This window comes from Wyeomyia smithii, chromosome 2, assembly GCF_029784165.1.
Source record: "Wyeomyia smithii strain HCP4-BCI-WySm-NY-G18 chromosome 2, ASM2978416v1, whole genome shotgun sequence".
Lineage (NCBI taxonomy): Eukaryota > Metazoa > Arthropoda > Insecta > Diptera > Culicidae > Wyeomyia > Wyeomyia smithii.
The window spans coordinates 103,617,853-103,639,556 of record NC_073695.1 but is presented as its reverse complement, the minus strand read 5'-3'; the positions used below and the strand labels follow the sequence as shown (position 1 = coordinate 103,639,556).

Below are 21,704 nucleotides of genomic sequence, written 5' to 3'. Positions count from 1 at the left end.
GCATTGAACACAATGCAAATATGTAAAGATCTGGCACGGTTTACAGCCGTGACTGAAATTACCAAAGTACGCCCGAATAAGCTGCGTGTTTTGGTGTCCGACCTCAAGCAAGCAAACGAGATTGCTGCTTGTGAGCTCTTCACGCGGGAGTACCACGTGTACATTCCAGCTCGCGTAGTTGAGATTGACGGTGTGGTCAGCGAATCGAGTCTGACTGTCGTGGACCTGTTGAAGGCTGGAAAAGGCCTTATCAAGGATTCTAGCCTTGAACCTGCCAAGATACTTGAATGTAAGCAATAACATTCAGTATCGCTCGACAAGGGTGTAAAAATTTACACCCCTTCAGACTCTTTTCGCGTGACTTTCGCCGGGTCTGCTCTGCCGAGCTATGTGCTCGTGGACAAGGTGCGTCTGCCCGTGCGCTTGTTTGTACCGCGGGTAATGAATTGCCTCAGGTGCAAACTGTGGCAATAAAGCACGTTGTGGCAAGTGCGGAGAGCAACATGCGGATGACGCCTGTAATAAGGGTGCTGAAAAGTGCCTTTATTGTGGGCAGACTCCGCATGAGCTGTCTGCATGTCCCGCGTACAAACAGCGCCAAGACAAGATCAAGCGGTCTCTGAAAGAGCGTTCTAAGCGCACTTTCGCAGAAATGCTCAAAGAGGCCGCTGCCACCAAACTGGTTTTCCCGAATCTCTTCGAGGTCTTGCCATCCGATGAGTCTGATTCTGACAATTCAGTTGGGGAATCTTCTTTTGTTGAACCCGGGAAATCTAGGAAGAGGAAAAACCTTTCTTCTCCTAGGCTTCCTAGGAAAGGACAGAGAAGGTCTCCATCTGAAGTGACTGATACTAAGAAACAAAAGAGTGCTGTAGAAAATCCGAAGCAAACTCCTCCGGGATTGGCAAAACTGAATTCAAGTAAGGAGTTTCCGGCACTTCCAGGAACATCAAAAAACCCAACTGTTCCTTCTTTCTCGTCCAAGATTCAGCCAGAATCTGGACTGCTGAAGTTTTCAGATATTGTGGACTGGATTTTTGAAAATTTCAACATAACTGATCCTCTTAAAAGTCTTCTGCTGGCATTTCTACCAACAGTTAAAACGTTTTTGAAGCAGTTGACTGCTAAATGGCCCCTCCTTGCAGCGATCGTATCCTTCGATGGCTAATTCATCGGCTGAGATGAAGGATTCTATCTCTATTTTACAGTGGAATTATAGAAGTATCATCCCCAAAATTGATTCATTTAAAGTGTTGATTAATAAGCATAAATGCGATGCATTTTCCCTCTGTGAAACTTGGCTCACTTCTAATGTAGATCTTAACTTCCATGATTTTAATATAATTCGCCTTGACCGAGACACCCCTTACGGAGGAGTACTTCTAGGGATTAAGAAGTGCTATTCTTTCAATCGTATTAACCTCCCCTCGGTCCCAGGCGTCGAAGCTGTCGCATGTCAAATGACAATACAAGGTAAAGAGCTTTGTATTGCCTCAATATATATTCCTCCCAGAGCACAGGTTGGGCAACGGCTGCTCTTTGATTTAATAGAACTTCTTCCCTCACCACGTTTGATTTTGGGAGACTTCAACTCTCACGGCGTGGCTTGGGGTTCCCCTTCTAATGATAACCGCTCCTCTTTGATCTATAACCTCTGCGACGACTTCGATATGACAATATTAAACAACGGGGACATGACACGCGTTCCGAAACCTCCAGCGCGCCCCAGTGCTTTAGATTTATCTTTATGTTCAACATCGCTACGGTTGGATTGCATATGGAAGGTAGTCCTTGATCCCCACGGTAGCGATCATTTGCCTATCAAAATTTCAATTGATAATGGTTTAACTCGCACGCGATCAGTTGATATTCCGTATGACCTCACACGGAATATCGATTGGAAGTTATACGAGGAAATGATTTCAGAAGCTGTCGAGTCGATTCAACATCTCCCACCACTTGAAGAATACAACCTCCTCGCGGGCTTGATTCTCGACGCCGCGTTGCAAGCCCAAACGAAGAAATATCCCGGCGTGACTATCAAAGAACGGCCTCCCACTCCGTGGTGGGACAAAGAGTGCTCCGATGTCCACACGGAAAAATCCGACGCGTTTAAGGCCTGCTTTCGGGTGAAACGTGAACCCGCCTACTTTAAGCGGTATTTGGAGCTTGAAACCAAGTTTAAAAGCTTGGTCCGAGCAAAGAAACGCGGATATTGGCGTCGGTCCGTAAACGAAACGTCGAAGGAGACATCGATGAGCACTCTTTGGAACACAGCCCGAAGAATGCGAAATCGTATAACGGTCAACGAAAGCGAGGACTTTTCAAGTCGGTGGATATTTGACTTTGCCAGGAAAGTATGTCCGGACTCTGTTCCTGTGCAAAACATTGTTCGCGATACGTCTCCGGGCCACGACGCGATAGAATCACCATTTACGATGGCAGAATTTTCAGTTGCCCTCCTGTCCTGTAACAATAACGCGCCTGGGTTAGATAGAATCAAATTCAACTTGTTGAAGAATCTACCCGGCACTGCCAAGAGGCGATTGTTGAACTTGTTCAATAAGTTCCTGGAGCAAAATATTGTACCGCAGGATTGGAGGCGAGTGAAGGTGATCACCATCCAAAAACCGGGAAAACGAGCTTCTGATCACAACTCTTATAGGCCGATTGCAATGCTATCCTGTATCCGGAAATTTATGGAGAAAATGATACTCCGTCGTTTAGACTATTGGGTCGAATCAAATGGTCTACTATCAGATACTCAATTTGGCTTCCGCCGTGCCAAAGGAACGAATGATTGTCTTGCGTTGCTTTCTACAGATATTCAGCTAGCCTATGCTCGCAAAAAACAAATAGCATCTGCGTTCTTGGACATTAAGGGGGTTTTTGATTCCGTTTCTATTGACATTCTTTCGGGCAAACTTCACCGACAAGGATTATAACCAATTTTAAACAATTTTTTGCATAATTTGTTGTCCGAAAAGCATATGCATCTTACGCAAGGCGATTTGGCAACTGTTCGTATTAGCTACATGGGTCTTCCCCAGGGCTCATGCTTAAGCCCCCTTCTTTACAATTTTTATGTGAATGACATTGACGCTTGTCTGGCAAATTTATGCACGATAAGACAACTTGCAGACGACAGCGTGGTTTCTGTTACCCAAAGAGTGTGCTGCCAAAGCTGCCGATTTGCAAGGACCATTGCAAGATACCTTGGACAATTTGTCTGCTTGGGCTTTACAGCTAGGTATCGAATTCTCTCCGGAGAAGACTAAGATAGTAGTTTTTTCTAGGAAGCGCGAGCCTGCTCAGCTCCACTTACAGTTAATGGGTGAAACGATTTCTCAGGTTTTGGTATCTTAATATCTTGGTGTCTGGTTCGATTCAAAAGGCACCTGGGGATGTCACGTTCGGTATTTGATGAAAAAATGTCAACAGAGAGTAAATTTTCTCCGGACAATTACTGGATCATGGTGGGGCGCCCACCCAGGAGACCTTATAAGGCTTTACCAAACAACGGTATTGTCGGTGCTTGAGTACGGGTGTTTCTGCTTCTACTCCGCTGCAAATACCCATTTAATCAAACTGGAACGATTGCAGTATCGTTTTATGCGTATTGCCTTAGGTTGCATGCATTCGACCCATACGATGAGTTTGGAAGTTTTAGCGGGCGTTCTCCCATTAAAAGACCGCTTTTGGGATCTGACTACTCGTATTCTCATCAAATGTGAGGTTTTGAACCCCTTGGTAATTGAAAATTTCGATAGGCTAGTTGAACTTAATTCTCAAACCCGTTTCATGACTGTGTATTTCAATCACATGTCTCAAAGTATAAATCCTTCCTCATACACCTCCAATCGTGTCAACTTGTTAGATACTTCTGTTCCTACTGTGTTTTTCGATACATCCATGATGGAAGAAACTCGTGGAATCCCGGATCATTTACGCGTGCAGCAGATCCCTAAAATATTTTATAACAAATTTAAAAACATCAACTGCGACAATGCGTTTTATACTGATGGATCACTTCTCAACGGGTCCACTGGCTTCGGTATCTTCAACAATAATTTTACCGCCTCCTACAAGCTCGATAATCCTGCTTCTGTTTACGTCGCAGAATTGGCTGCAATTCAGTATACCTTAGGGATTATTGAAAAAATGCCCGCGGACCATTACTTCATCTTTACGGACAGTCTCAGTTCTATTGAGGCTCTCCGATCGATGAAGGATGTAAGGCACTCTCCGTATTTCCTGGGGAAAATACGGGAACATCTGAGTGCTTTATCCGAAAAATCTTCTCAGATTACCTTAGTGTGGGTCCCTTCTCATTGTTCCATTCCAGGCAATGAGAAAGCGGACACTTTGGCTAAGGTGGGTGCAACAAACGGTGATATTTACAACAGACCTATTGCCTACAATGAATTTTTGAAATTTTCACGTCAGAATACACTTGTCAATTGGCAGGCCTCGTGGGATAAGGGAGAACTGGGGAGGTGGCTACACAGCATCATCCCCAAGGTTTCCACCAAACCTTGGTTTCGAGGGTTGGATGTAGGACGAGATTTCATTCGCATGATGTCTCGGATTATGTCCAACCACTACGGGTTAAACGCAAATCTCCTGCGTATTGGGCTGGCGAGCAGTAATCATTGCGTTTGTGGATTGGGGTACCAAGACATTGAACACGTGGTTTGGGTGTGTGCTGAATTCCGCGGTGCCAGATCTCTACTTTTGGATACCCTCAGGGCCCGAGGAATACAGCCCTATGTGCCAGTTCGTGATATCCTCGCTCAGCGAAACTTGCCATACATGCTACATGTTTATAGCTACTTGAAGAGCATCAAAGTGCCAATTTAACAGCGAAACGAATCTCGGATAAAAAAAACATGTTAGTTTTAGTATTAGATTTAGTGTCAGCTCGTAGTCGGCAGCGAGGATAAAAAATTTGTCTTTAGCTTATAAGATATTTTAGACCATAAGGCATTAGATTAAATTGGCTCCGTAAAACATTAATTTGTATTGTGCCGTGTCAAATAAATGTTGTGAAAAAAAAAAGAACAGGAGGGTCATTCGACACTCGCGCATCAAAGAGATGCACACTAGAGTGGGGCAAAGTGATCGATTTTCCAGAACCAAGTTTTTTTGGTTCCTTTTGGGGCCCCAAACAACCCTAAACTTACCGGAAGTCAATTGGTTTTGTCTCCGCTTTGTGCATTGCATTTCAAATTTGCATGAAAATTTATATGGGAAAACCTACTTATTTGCATTTACATTTCTAGAGAGCTTAATAATGATCTAACAATGCACCATATTATGTTAAAGTATAGTATTTTAGATGTCTAACAAGTTTGAAGAAGACACTGAAGAGCTGGGATGTCTCTGTTCATGTCTCTGATAGTTGTTCAAAGTTGAGTAGGTCGATTTAAATGCAGAAAATCTTGTTTCCTGCTAACATGACCAATGTACCGGCGTCCGTAGGATTCCCATCAGAAATAACCTGTCGTAACGAGTTTATACACTCAGCAGAATCGAGCAAACAAATTTAGGTCAATATTCTAGACGTAGGTAGAATCTACAACGTGTTTCAGAGGTTACTTCTAATGAAAATCTGACTAGCACCGGTACACTGGCAGTGTTGGCAGAAAAAAATGATTTGCAACATAAATTTCGACATACTTAACTTTGAACAGCTTTAGTATTTTTTCGGGACACTCTAGCTCTTTAGCGTATTCGGCCAAGTTGTTAGGCATCAAAAAAACCTATCATTTGAAACCTATGGTTCGAGCCATTTTAAGCTCTTTAGAATAGAAAATACAAAAAAGATGGTTTTTCCATACAAATCTCCATATAAATTTGAAATACAATGCGCCAAGCGAAGACAAAACCAATCGACTTCTGATAAATTTAGGATTATTTGGAGCTCCAAATAGAACAAAAAAAAAACTTGGTTCTAGCTTTCTGCTATCAAGTTTCGTTTTTTCCATATAACAATTCCCCACTCTAATGAACACTGTCATTCGTTCGGCGATGTTTTTTGGGTTATTTGTGCCACACTCAAAACAGGGGACACGCACATGCGTTGTTTTTTGATAGCGTGCTCTTATAATGTTTTTTGATAGCATGCTGTAACGCATGTATGACTCAAATGAAGTTTTTAGTAACATCAGGAATACTGAATGTGAAAATCTGTCTGTAAAACACAAATTTTTCGAGTCTTTTTTCAATTTGCCTTTTCTGAGAATGTGTGCGAGGGCGTAACTTATGAGGCAGATTTTTCGGGGTGTCAGTTGCAAAAATTTCACAATCCTGCATCTCGCTATTTTGTGAAACGAGAATCAACATTCAACCATGTGTGTTCGAAATTGTAACCAAAAAAGGCTTAAATCCATAAAAGCGCAACTTCAATAATCGAAGTACGCTGACATGATTATTACTGAGAGCTTATGAAATTTATTGTTTTACGTTAAAATAAACCAAAATATTTTGTAAAACGACAATGATCAAAGATTGCTTGTGACCTGGTGCGTTCTACAAAGAAACTTGTCAAGGAAGACAACATTTCTGAGAAATCCATTCGAAGAATCATCAAAGAATACCTGCACGCATCTTCCAGAGCTAGAGTTCATTTTACCGAAGAAAGTTGAGGACGTTCCAGAGACAGTAAAGCTCGATATAATTCTTGTTTTAAACGACACACATCTCTGATTTTAGCATGTTTTAGGTTCACCTACAAACGGCCGAAACACGAACGGCCGAAACATTCTAAAGGCCCAAAAATCATCGATAATTTAGGGGTTATATACCTTTTTGGTCGAGAAAAATAAGGGAAGTTTTAATTTATTTTTAAGTGCATAGCACCATTTTCATTGCATCAAAGAGGTATTTTTCTGAAAGTACAGTTTATCAACAACAAAAAAATACGTTTGATTTTGAGATATACCAATTATTACTGGAGTAATGGCCGTTTCCCCGAAACGCTATTTTTTTGCAGAGGCTTGCGGTGATCCTGATAGAGACTCAGCGGGTGAACCGAAATCAAAATATCATATTATTTCATTCGTTTAGAAGTGTGCCGGGTCCTTGAACGATTGCTTTTATGAGTATTTTGTTTTCAGTGCAAATGGGAACAATTTTCCCAAAAAATGCACCTTTTGAGCGCTAAAAATTGCATTGAAAATTTTTTGCGGCAAAATGTAACTGTATATTTCGAAAAGCAATCGTTCAAGGACCGGCGAATTTAATAACGAAAATTTAAAAGAAAAGATTAAGAAAATCGGTTCAGTAGTTTTCCCGCAATCAGGATCACGGCAAAGTCATTTTTCGGAAAACACTATTCCGAGATAATCGCGTGTTAAGTTTAAAATTTAGCTCATGCGGCCGTGGCGAGGCGCGCTGCAAGTCGATCTAACTTTCTTCCTATTGTTCAGATCTTTCTGAAAATTTGTGAAAATGTTCTCAAGATGTTGTATTTGAAGATAATACAATAAAAAAATTTTCGGTTTTTTGATAACTAAAAAGGTATAAAACCCCTTAAGGGACGATCCATTAATGATGTCACGCAAAATTTGGAAAAAATTAACTCCCCCCCCCCCCTCCACCTTGTCACAAACTGTCATATTTTCCCTAACCCCCCACTTAATTACGTCACGTTTTGTTACACCCCTTCCCCCTTCTTTGGTTATAATTGACTGAAAATTGCAAAAATGCATTTTTTTAAATTAGAACAATTTTGCTGCAAGAAAAACTGAAACTAAATGATGAAGAATATCATAAAAAATAACTAGAAAAGGCGTTTAATCCTTAGTCCAAGGATTCTGTTGATGAAGTCGCATATCGACGACATAAATAGCCGAGACAGTAACTGCAGCATCATTGCTGATTTCTAAAAGACCATCCATATTCAGTTCCTCTTTTTCAATCAATTCGCAACCCAAATCTTTTCCACATGTTAGTAGGATTGAGAGATTAAAAAATGAATTAAATTGCGCTGTCATTCATAAACAAACATAGCCGGTAAAACAGCACTAACGAACATTGTGCTTTTTAAACGACAAAAAATTGTAATTTATTTCATCTTAAGCAAATCTTAAACAAAAAAGTGATAGTAGAACTATGAATGAATGATACAAGTATCATAAATAATTCTGAATTGAACTCTTTAGTATAGGTATGTGCCTTTTTTATTTTTTTTAAGTTGAAACGTGATGTCTCATTCAATCTAATCTCTTGGTAACCAACAGCACAACCACAGACAAACAGACGTACCACTCGATGACGATTTCATCGACCAGAAAAATAACGATTATTTTGAAATTTTGCTTAGTGGGCAATAATGCCGCTAGTGTCGCTCTAGACAAGCGTGCACATTCATTATCAAAGACGAAAACCGTTAGTAATGCCGCTGGTTTTGATTTAAGCCAGCGTGCACACCCATTAGCAAAGACAAAAACCGTTTTACGAAAATAAGTTAGTAGGCAATAAGCTCACATGGTGGCGCATGAGTGTAACGTTTCGAATGAGGACAAAGATTTATCAGGATTTTTCTTCGAAGAGGCACGTCTGTTTGTCTGTGGCACAACTATACCGAACATTCAAAAATTTAAATTCATACACAAATGAAATGAACATATATTAACACATACACACGAAAATAACTTGGAATAAATAAGAAATTGATCTTGGTATTGAAACGTCACTGTACTTATTTATAGGTCAGAATCGATTATATATAGATTCGATTATACATAGACTCGATGATATAAGGACTCGATTATATATCATTTTAGGTTCGATAATTCATAGCAAGAATTTTTTTCTTTATTTTAAATATTATCAAAAACTGAAATGTTGTAAGAAAACGACCGTAAAATACGTCATGCTTGAGGAGAATTTTGGCTATTTGATTCGATAAAGTGTTACCACTCATGCGAAAAATTCTTAGAACTTATACAAAAAAAGGGTTTCAAAAACATTTATTTTGTTTCCCTGTTTTTTGTTTCCGTTCCCTAATTGTTTCATAGAATGTAAAAAAAATTGAAAATTGATTTTGTTAAAAATTTAATGCAACACATTCGTGGCCTTCGGCCAACTCGATTGTCCGGGGCGCATGCTGTCCTTACTCGCTACCGCTCGTTTGGACGTAAACTAGGGGATTGCCCATATGCTTCAGTAATCCGGGCAATCCAGTAGATCAGTTGTTTGCATGCGAGAGGCCGCCGCTTCCGACGGCGGGTCGGCGGCCGACTCGGCCATCGGACACCGCGACGGCTTAGGGCCGCCTTGGTTCATTGCTCTCGATTATGCGGCAGAGCCACATTGACATTATTTGCAAACAGAATGTTCAACGAAAAAACTAGTTATTTTACATATTTAAGGCAAGTTTTCAATTTTTTTATCCTTTTTTTATGTTACTTAAAAAGTATGCAATATAAAATAGCTGTAATAAAAAAAGCAAAAAAAAAATAAAATTCGGCCTTTCGTGATCTGGCCGATCGAAATTTCGGCCTGTCGTTAGTATTGACATAATTCGGCCGTTTGTGTTTCGGCCGTTTGGAGCTATCCCGAAAAAAAAATCTGAAAAAATTCAAAATGGCGACTACCCACATTTCATCTAATCGTGTTCGGTTCAACTACAGACCATTGAAGTTTCAGATAAGAATACTAGCGTAACGCAATCTGGATTTAAAAATGATCCAGAGCGAAAGGACATTTTAGACTGAAGTTCGATGTATGCACCACGTTGTTTCTTCTTGGAATCCTAACATAAAAAAGCTGTTATATAATATTTTCTGTTTATAATTTCCGAAGTACTTATTAGTAATAAACATATTGGCTTTTCCAGTCAGAATGACCCTCTACGCAAAATTGTAACGGAAATCAATAAAACATGCAAACTGATTATTTGGGTGAAGATTTTCCAATTTTCTAAGATACCGTTCATTTTATTTACTAGTTCGATAAGTTGACTTCTGAGAAAATCCAATGTGACTGAAGTATAGTGAGCAAATGGGCGAAAAATTTTCAGATTCAATTATTTGACATGTTATTTGAAATCTGAGAGTACATTATGATTAACTTTTTAAATGTATTGTTTATGAGTTATTTTGAATTAAGGTTTTAAAAATTTGACTTATTTATTAATTGCCATTTTACCAACAGGACGTGAACAAAGATATGTTTTTTGTACATACTAATGAAACTGAACACACTGTCTATCTGACAGATAAAACTTTGAATTTTATCGCAAAATTTGGTCATAAATTATATACATGCAACAATGAAGACTCCGTTTCTCAACAGCCTACAACAACAAAAACATTAACCGTACAAAGTTCAAACAATCCGAACGTACAGACTTGGTCAAATACTCCAGAGTGCATTCCCCTTTGTTGCAACATAATTTTATCCCCATTCCTTCCCCATTCGCTCCCCCTCAATCCAAAGCTGCTCACGCTCACGCGGCAAGGCCCTCGAATGCAATCGCTCATGTTCTTCGCGGACAAGAAGAAACCATCCTCGATCATCTCGCGCTTGCCAGCCGGGTGCAAGGCTGGAACTAAAACCGAAAGTTTAACTGTACTTGATGAGTTCAGCTCAGAAGGGGTTACTGTACGTCTGTACGAAGATATGTTGCAGCATGAAACTGCAACCGGGATCTGAAGCTAAAATAAGAAACTAGCTAAGAAAGAAAACCAATCAGGTTTTTCTTGGTTCGGTAAGACGCACACCACAGGAACGGAGAAGAGCTTGTTTCTTCTCCCACCGAATATGATGTTTAAGTTATATTACATCACGTCATATGTTTGCCCATAGTGTCTTTTGTAGCATTAAAATGCTGCAATTTAATTACTTAACAGTCAAACCAATTGATCGGCTGTGAGCTATTGATTCTAATAAACATTAACGCGCTAATTATTACTTACAGTCTCTGCTCATTCCAACGGCCAAACATTTCTTGAAGCGACAGTACTGGCACCGGTTCCTATTTAGTCGTATGACCAGACACTTTCCATCGCGCAGGCAACGGTACTCGATCTGCTTCTGGATGCTGCGCCGGAAGAATCCTTTGCAGCCTTCGCACGACGTTACCCCGTAATGGTAGCCGGAGGCCTTGTCTCCGCACACCTTGCAGGCTACGAACGTTTTCGACGAGGTGGTGGAGCTGGCATCCGAACCGGCACACTGCTGCTCTGAAAATGAAGGAAAGATGAGAAAGTGCCACACCGGAGTAAAATGCGCGCCCTGTTGCAATGATGAGATTTTGCTTAAATTTGTTCTCGGGAAATGAAAAATGTCAGTAGTAGCGTAATTAGAGCTCTAATGGACTTGGAAGAAACAAAATACTGATAATATTTTACTTAACATTCGACGTAAAAAAACGATTGTCGATACCAAATATAAAATGTGCTTGCTGCTTACTGCAGGACCGCTTACTTGTGTAAAAATTACTGGTCAACACAGCTTTTGCCCTAAAGCTCAAACTGGAAAAATAAAAAATAAAAGATTATAATTTCTAAACCATTCATGTGGATTTTGGTGCCCCCAGCAATGATAAAAGTGCGTTGAAAAGCCTGCAGAGTAATTGTTCGCCGGATTCGTCCTTTCTATATTTGCTTACGTAATAAAAAAAAACTGGAAAAAATGATTGTAGTTTTTAAACCATTCTCGTAAATTTTAATGCTCCCTAGCCAGGTCGCAATTGCATGAAGTCTTCAGAGACTTAAATCAAGTTTTCACGTAAGGAAACGTAAAAGCGATGTACCCGGCAAGCAATCACTCTGCAAGCTTTTCAACGCACATCTATATTTAATAGGGCCACTAAAATTCACAGGAATGGTTTAAAAGTTATAATCTTTCGTTTTTTTTTTTAATTTTAGCTTTAGGGTAACTATTTTTGCTTCTGTTGACCAGTGCACACTGGGCCAGGAATGAAATCTAGCGGATCGAAATTATTAGCGCTCTCAGCGTTTGACCAATCGGTTTCCGATCTTCTACATAGTTTCTTGGTATAGTTAGGGCTTCATTTTGGATGTTTGAAATAGTTCGAAGGTGACGTTGCGATGCTAACTTCTTTCTCTCACACGCTTTACGTTTCAACAAAGTTGTGCTTTACGTTTTCAACAAAGTTGTAGATCTCCAAATTCTATGAAACTTTACAGAATATACAAAATTTCTAACTCTTTAAGTTTCAGAGATCTACGAGTTTTTATAAAATTTGTCTGAATTTCACGTTTTATTGTGTTAATTTTATGAGTTCACCCGAATTAATTTCATACAAACTTTTTCTTGATAGAAATTGAATAATTACGTCGTTTTTTTTTTCCGAATACAGAAGTTTTTGAAGTACTTAAGTGAAAATGATACACAAAATTTGAAAAAAACATAATTTTGTGAATTAGATATCTCAAAGGTAAGCAAGTATTAGCAAATCATGATTTTTTCTAAAAATTGTCCATTAAAAAATCTTTATTTTCTGAAACTTTGAAAGATGTTTTTTTGTGTTTTTTTGATATTTCAGTTTGAATATAGAGCAAAATCATTTCAAATCGCCTGGAAATACGCGAAAATTTAATCGACCATTTTTGATTTGAATGAAACTTTGCACACGTATTTGGCTTAGCAAACTGAGCATTTTTCACAGGTGGAGAGATTTTTTACACCCATGAGTTACAAAGGGCGTATGCCTTTTGGCATAGGTTTTATTCGAAGCATTGTAGCCCAGAAACCGTTGGTTGTATAGAAAAACTGTCTGAGAATGAGTTGTAGGGAATTAAAAATGCACCATAAAAAAAATATACAATGTACAAAAAAAATTTTTTTGACCAAAACAAACTAAAAATAAACATTAAATTTCAATTTAAAAAAAAAGGGTTGATTTTATTTTTTTTTATTCTTAAGAAACTTGACGTTAATACAAAACTTTTAAAGAAAAGTCCTGGATGGAGAAATGAAAAATATTTTTTTATGGTAGATTAATTTTTTTATGAAAATTCTAATTCAAACATTTTTCAAAATATTTGTATTCTGATGATTTTAAAAGATGCAGAGAATTATTTTGAATCAAAAAGCTCTTGATAGTAAACATTCTAAAGGCATTGCTTTTCGAGTTATTTCTAATTTAGGCTCGAAAAATTATAATTATTTTGAAAAATACACGTTTTTCTTAATTTATCCATGATTCACCAGCAAAAACCATACGTTCATTGGAATGCTTGATCAAAAATATACAATTCATTCTTTGACAACAAAACGGTTGGGCGAACGGTTCTCAAGAAAAGAGTTAAATGTTCTAAGTGATATAAATATATATAAAAATCAAATATTTATTTTCGAGTTTTATTATCTTAGGAACATATTTTTTTATGACATAGATACTTTACAGAACTAGTTTCACCTTATATTTTATATACATCATAAGTAAATGATTCGTCATCTTTTGAAAACAGCTTCGTTTGTATCTTATTTTCTGAAATCGTAACAAAAGAGTAATACTTTTGTGTGGCAGCTATTATTATAGATTTTTTGAAAATATTGCTCCATTCTGTTACTCCTTGTTCATATTCTTCATATGATACCCAACTAAATGACATTTTTGATGAATTTTTATTACAATCATACAATTCTTTTGCGCTTGTAATGGGATGTTCATGTTCTTTAGCTAAACTTGCATTTCCTGCCATTCGTTTTAATATGCCACCAATTGCATCGCATGGGTCTTTACCATGAGAAGTCGCAAAAAAATGCCACTCTGCATCGACGTTATATTTTGTTTCGAACTTGCGAAGACTCGCAAAGTTTTTTCTATTTTTATATTGTGAGGCAGCTCCATCAGACCTTAATATCGCTACGCTTTCAACTCTATTGTTGTTCTAAAAAAACTCATTAATTTTGCAATGAACACCTGAACCGCAACAGTATCATGATGGAGTACTTCCGATATTATGATGAAGCTGATATTCTTAAGTGTTCCAGATTCTGAATAGTAAACAACGAAGGGATGAATGGTGACTTGACTATCATTCCAATAACTACACGAATCACAAATTGATAAAGACGTATTAAAATGAGCTTGACTGTTCAATATTTTTAATTTTGCAATAACGTTTTCGTTTGATTTGCGTAAGCTTGGTGAGCACCGATGATTAGGAAAGGGTTTACAGCATTTGGGCTTGGTGTATTCCATTTTCACTTTATTCATCTTCACAAAATGCAAACTGTTACTAACACATCTGGAGTAGTACAATCGTATTTATATACGAAAACAGATATTATAGGTAACCCAGTAGTTATTGGTTGCGTACTTTACAAACAGTTATTATTAGTAAACAAGTAGGTAGTGTTGCACGACAAACATATTTTTTTATAAAACATTCGGCAAGGGGGAACGTGTAGGTAGGCTAAGGTTTAGCGCTTGAGTTATTTATCCAATCGTTTTGTTGTCAAAGAATGAATTGTATATTTTTGATCAAGCATTCTAATGAACGTATGGTTTTTGCTGGAGAACCATGGACAAATTAAAAAAAACGTGTATTTTCCGAAATATTAATAATTTATTGAGCCTAAATTGAAGATACCTCGAAAACCGATGCCTTTAGAATGTTTACTACCAAGAGCTTTTTGATTCGAAATGACTCTCTGCATCTTTTAAAATCATCAGAATATAAATATTTTGAAAAATGTTTAAATTAGAAATTTTATAAAAAAATTATTCTACCATAAAAAAAATATTTTTCATTTCTCCATCCTGGACTTTTTTTTAAGTTGCGTATTAACGTCAAGTTTAAAAAAAAAAATAAAAAAAAAATCAACTCTTTTTTTTAATTGAAATTTAATGTTTATTCTTAATTTTTTTTGTTCAAAAAAAATTTTTTTTGTACAGTGTATAATTTTTTTATGGTGCATTTTGATTTCCCTACAACTCATTCTCAGACAGTTTTTCTATACAACCAACGGTTTCTGGGCTACAATGCTTCGAATGAAACCTATGCCAAAAGGCATACGCCCTTTTAGAATGTAACTCATGGATGTAAAAAATCTCTCCATCTGTGAAAAATGCTCAGTTTGCTAAGCCAAATACGTGTGCAAAGTTTCATTCAAATCAAAAATGGTCGATATTCGACCATAGGTCATTTCGCGCGATCTTGTTCTATAGTCATAGGTTTCATATAAAAATACAATTGCAATACAACCCTGAGAGCGCTAATAATTTCGTTCCGCTAGATTCCATTCCTGGCCCAGTGTGCAGTGTAATAAGGAATAAAGCAAGTTCTTCTGAAAGGAAGGGGTCCCATACAAATGAAACACAAATTTCTGCACATCTCGAAAACTAACCGAACAAATGGAACCAAATTCGGCATGTGGATGTTTTTAGGAGTAACAAATATGTCCATATTGGTTGGACACCCTTCCCTCTTTTGTAAGGAAGTTGTTCCATACAAATGAAACTCAAATCTGGAAGGGAGGGGTTCCACACAAATGAAACACAACTTTTTGCATATCTCGAGAAATAATTATGTGAATAAGCCAAATTTGATATGTTGAGGTTTTTGAGAGCAAGAAAAAATTTCATTAGGGTTCGGCACCCCTCCCTCTTCGGGAAGAGAGGGCTTATACCAGTGAAACTCAAATTTCATTACAACTTAAGAACTAATCAAGTTAATGGAACCAAATTTGGCATGTTGAGGTTTTTGGGAGCAAAAAATGTTTTCATGGTGGTTCGACACCCCTGCCACTCCTGGATGGGTATAAGATACAAATCAAAAATTAATTTCTATGGTACTTTGACACTCCCCCGAAAGGGCCCCGAAAGTGGAGGGAGGTCTCCCATACAAACTAAAGAGATATTTCAACTAAGCTTTCCGAAAAACAGCCTAAAATGATTGGGTCGATAAAAAGGAGCCAAACTCGACGCCATTGTTAAGTTTAAGGTGGAAACTTTCGGTTTCTATCTTCAAATACTATTTTGAAATCCAAGATGGCGACTTCCGGTTTCTGGAAAACGTAATGATGCACTGAAGCCACGAATCGACCTCAGACAACATTTTGCATTGTAAGATGGCGACTTCCGGTGTCTGGAAAACAGTCGAAAATGACTGAATACCATCCAATAAGGGTGTTTCTTCAACCAGAATGACGCTCAAGGGCCAGAAATTGTCTCCAAATGCCATTTTGAAATCCAAGATGACGACTTTCGGTTTCTGAAAAACAGCCAAAAATGGCCGATTTCCATCCATATAAGTATCTTCGGAACCAGAATAATACACAGGAGCTAGAATCGACCACAGACACCACTTTGAATTCCAAGATGGCGACTTTCGCTTTCAGAAAAATAGCCCAAAGTGACCAAATACCACCCAATATGATTATCAGCGGAACCAAAATGGTGCAAGGAGCTAAAAATTGACCTCAGATATAATTTTGAATTGTAAGATGGCAACTTCTGGGAAACAGCCGAAAATAACCGAATACTACATACTAAATATGGAAATTTCCGTGATCGAAATGATGTATAGAAGCGTAGCATTGACCCTGGACACCGTTTTTAATTCATTTTGACCACTTTCAGTTTTTGGAAAATAACTGAATACCACCCAATATGGGTATTTCCGGAATAGAGGTGATGTACAAAAGCCAAAAGTCGAGAATGTTGTCATTCCGATAAAACCAATCATTTCAAACTATATAATAAAATCGCATGGAATCAATGCATTTGGAATATTTAAAATTATTAAATTAAACACAAAAATAGGCAGACGAAGTGTTCCGGGTCAGTTAGTACCCAATAAAAAGTATTCGACGCCTAACTTACGCCGCACTGAAAGTACAGGAAAAATTCGCGTAGGGGAAAGTAGGTAAAGACGGACACTGCGGGTAAGATGGACACTTTTAATATTTCATAAACTATAATGTATTATGATAGTTGAGTGATGCGAATAGCTTTTTTGTAGTATGTTAATGCTTTTGAGTTGCATTATCGGTTTTCAGCAAGCAAACTGAGAAATTTGTGAGTAAAACAAAGAATATTTTCTTGAACGCGCAATTTGATGTAATTTGTATTCCACTGAAAATAGTGAAAAACTCGTGGAACTTACGTGTTTTCATTTGTTCACAATAGTAAAGTGATTAATTAGTCTTTCCTCGGTTTTCTAGTGAAAATCCAGCAAATTTTCGATGTTCCGATGAAGAGCTACGATCGTTTGAAAAATTTACAACCAGGTCGGGCAAGACGGACACACTAAGGTAGGGAAATATGGACACACGGATTTTCCAAGAATTTTCACATGTAGCATCTGTTGTGTACTACAGATGTTCACAAAGTACACCCGCGAGAGAAACCAGCAGATATTAATCACTTAGCAGTTAGAACAGGCCATATAGGCGGAGAATTTTCGCCTTCATCGAAACCCAACCTCTTAAACTGTTCATGTGATGTATAGATGGACTCTAATAACGTAGAGTAATGTATGGCCATCATTTAACACATAAATCAAATAAATACTTAACGTACTACATCTTTTTTGTGAGTGTCCTCCTTTACCTTTGTAGTGTCCATCTTACCCACCCCAAGTGTCCGTCTTTCCCAGCCATGTCAAAAAACAGCAATTTGTAGTCTTATTTTTGAAGACCCGAAACACATAAAACTTGGAGGAAGTTCACTTATACCAAAAATGATTATGAAAACAAATGACCTTAAGTTTCAATTTGTATGACTACTGCGATCTAAATAGCAATACCTAAGTAATTATTTAGATTAAACCTTAGGGTGTCCGTCTTTACCTACTTTCCCCTACATGAATTGCAACATCGGGTTTTTTCCTGCTGTTTTTTCGATCTTCTACAGTACCTATACGTTTGCTTATGAAGATAAGTGACATTTCCCGTGCGTACATACACTAGCAAACGTGTATAGACCATTATACGAACTGGTAGGAGAGGATACATAGTATTTACTGTTCCATGTTTTCTGTTTATTAAAATTTTATTCATGAAGTGAGCTCTGAAACGTCTTGTAAAATGGTCTATGGCCGTGTAGGACCGTTTCTGTTTCGCTCAACCTGTGAAACGTCGCATCTTGGGGATCCGAATGTTCACTTTTTTGCGTAAACGTGTGGATGATCTCTGACTAGTGATGGGTTGCGGCGGGACAATTCGAGACATATGGCGTCTCGGGAGTCCATCCTGCTGGCCCGTCGACTGTTCACGGAAGCTTCAATAGGTTGGGCTCTAAGCTCATTCGACTCTATGAAGTCTCCAGGTCCAGACGGCATACTACCCATCTTTCTACAAAAATCGGCCGCAGTTATCATGTCCGAACTCATCAACCTCTTCAGAGCCAGCTTTATCCTGAGCCCGGTAGTGTTTATCCCCAAAGTTGGTAGAAAGGACAAAACCCTACCTTAGACTTTCAGACCCATAAGTCTGACTTCATCACTTCTCAAGTTGATGGAGAAAATAATGGATAAATATATCCGTGACGAGTTTCTCAAAGACCTTTGCATCAATTAATACGGCTCTCATCAATAAGGGAATCGACCACACTTCAACGAGCTGGATACACGCAATGCTCTCTAGCAGAGTGATCACAGCAACCTTGGGAGATTCGTCTGTTACAATGTCGGTGATCAAGGGATGCCCGCAAGGAGGGGTTCTCTCGCCCTTGTTATGGTCACTAGTTGTCGACGCACTTCTCAACAAGCGTTCACAGCTTGGTTACGAGGTCATTGGATGTGCTGATGCCATCGTCCTCATCGTCAGAGGTAAAGACGACGCAACTCTGTCGAGCCGAATGCAAGCGGCTCTGAATGCCACCATGTCATGGTGTCTACAGGAGGGTCTAAACATAAACCCCTAAAAACAGTCCTAATTTCATTCAGCAGACGAAGGAAGATCTCCATCACTCCTCCAACACTGAATGGAGTTACACTGGGCTTCAGCAATGAAGTCAAATACCTCGGAATTATTCTAGACAAGAAACTGAACTGGTCTGCACAACTGGATCATGCCGCTAAGAAAGCGATCTCGGCGATCTGGGCCTGCAGGACTCTGTTCGGTAAGACCTGGGGACTGAAACCAGACTTGGTACTCTGGTCTTACAAGCCCATTGCCCGACCAAGAATCACCTATGCTGCCCTTGTGTGGTGGCCTAAGGTGAACGAAGTGACTGCGCAAGCCGAATTCAAAAAAGTTCAAAGACTTGCATGTCTTTCGGTTACCAGCGCTATGCGAACAACTCCAACTGCAGCCATGGAAGCTATGCTCTGCCTACTGCCTCTACATCTTCATGTGAAAAAGGAAGCAGAGCTTGGCGCTCTAAGGTTGCAAAGGAGGAAAACTAGACTCGAAGGAAACCAAATCGACCACCTTCGCATACTTATGGAGTTCAAACTAACTCCGCTATTAACTACAGTCTCCGACTGGATGGACGTTAGGACCATCATGGATATTCCATATAGAGTGATTGAAACAAACCGCTCTATGTGGAACAATGGAGGGTCTAATCTTCTACCTGGCATCGTCAGTTTTTATACGGATGGCTAACGGGACCCAGTATCAGGAAAAGTTTTCCCTGGGCAAATGGCCCACCGTATTTCAAGCAGAGGTATATGCAGTGTGTCGAACAGTTGACATTTTTGCATGACACCGTATCGAAAAATACTGTTGCCTCTCTTGCAGACTGCGACAGCAGCGTTCAACTGTACGCTTCTCTATTTGAGAGAATCGTGTGACTTGAAGCCAACACGGATGGTTAACGATTCTCTTTTGTGCCGATCTCCAGCCGCTTCGATATCTCGACTGTCGCATTGTGCGAATGACAATAATTGGCAATCATGCAACAGTTAAACACAGTAATAAGATGGAAAATCAATAATTACTATGTATGTACTACCGAAAAATATCATCAATCGTGTACACCAGAAAATTTGAATCATAAATTCTAAATTTTTTCATTCGAAAACAGTTTGCTGTAGCAAAAGTCAAATTTAGCATATTTAATCAAAAACAGGACATTAAAAGCATGAATCTTACAAATTCAATTAACGTCCTCGTGCCCAAATAAAAATTGACGCTAAGTGAATTGATTCCACTTCAATTCGTAATAAATGCAATAAATACCACAGACAGCTACAGTCAATAACACACGAGCCAGAGATTGTCTATACAATGACAACAGTATAAAAAGAAGTGAGCGAGAGAATTGTTGTTCATATTGAATTCGTGACAAAAAGCAAGAGATAAAGCAGATCGTATGAAACTTCGGTAGCGGCTACTGTCGCGTAGTGTTTCATTCCACAGAGGTAATCACAAAAATCTTGCTACTGTCGTGTGAATACTGTAGCGTACCAGTACATTTCCCTACCCTGGGTATATGTCATATATATCTGCGCAAAAATATGTCTGAAACGCAACTACAGACATGCGAAAATCGGTATATTCTTGGACAGTCAAGCAACACTACTAGCACTTAAGTCCGTCAAATGCGCTTCCAAACTTGTTTGGGAATGCATTGAAACTCTACGGAAACTTTCCCGACAGAACTCAATTTTTCTGCTTTAGGTGCCCAGACATTGCGGAGTCGAGGGTAACGAACACGCTGACTACCTAGCAAGACAGGGATCAGGTCAGCGGTTTATTGGCCCCGAGCCGTTTCTGGGGGGTACGTCCAATTCCGCTATCAAAAGCGAACTACTAACTTGGGAAAGGCTAGAAATAGCATCCCAATGGTAACAAGTACAGGGTTGTAGACAAGCCAAACAGTTTATCTATCCGAACCCTGGAACCGCCAGAAATATACTTAGTCTAAATCGTAGTTAACTACGGATAATCACGGGACTCCTTACCGGACACTGTCCCGCTTTTTATCATTCAAAGAAAATCGGTGTAGTGTTGAACGACACCTGCTGATTCTGCAAATCTGAACCAGAGAGTTCAGATGCTTTGCTCTTGCGAAGCTCTTGCTTCCTCTTGGTACAATTTCTTAGAAAGCTACCTTTTAACTCCATACCAAGTGTGGAGCTCTAATCCCAAGCAGGTCTTTAGTTTCGACAACTATGTTGTACCTAATTGGGGTACAGGTTTACAACAAAACAGTTCTACTCCATCAATGAGTACGAGCAATCCGTAACCTGTGCACAGCAATCGGGGCCCGCCACAAAAGACAATCAGCATGAATGTCGCAGTGGCATTTCAGTACCCAGTGCCCTTCAGGCATACAGGGAAAAATAATATTATATATATTGCTTAGAAAACTTTGCAATGTTGTTGTAATTATATAATGCAAATAATGTTTCAGCCACCGAAAGCAGCACAATAACAACTATTGATATGTCGTGAATTAGTGTAGTCTAATATAAGGTCATCTAGTTCATTTCAGCACAACATAACGGACACTTTCTATATGTTTTTCTAATCTATTTTTTATTTTTATTTTTTGCCTTTTCTGTCGTAAAAATTTGAATATTTCAGCTATGGAAGGCAGCCACCCGAGATCTTTTTAACATGCTAATACTTCTTGTTGTATTTTATAATTCATTTTTAATAATCTCACATTATATGTGCATGATCGTATCTATATTGTTACAGTAATCCAATTTATTCATGCTCATATTGCTTATCAAAGTGAATCCTAATCGAAAACCCACCCCACTAACAAAAATTTCCTTACGTGGTTTTTGTAGGAATGCAGAGGTATACTTGGTCTCTAA

At 38.7% G+C, this 21,704-nt stretch overlaps 1 protein-coding gene across 2 annotated transcripts in view; it reads right to left on the bottom strand.

Moving 5' to 3' along the window:
• The window catches only part of LOC129721820 (ecdysone-induced protein 78C), a 90,115-nt gene that overhangs the window by 18,311 nt on the left and 50,100 nt on the right, over positions 1–21,704 (bottom strand). For both annotated transcript variants that reach the window (XM_055674834.1, XM_055674833.1), the window contains one exon: positions 10,926–11,192. In XM_055674834.1, the coding sequence (XP_055530809.1) occupies positions 10,926–11,192 (267 nt within the window). The remainder of the gene's footprint in view (positions 1–10,925; positions 11,193–21,704) is intronic.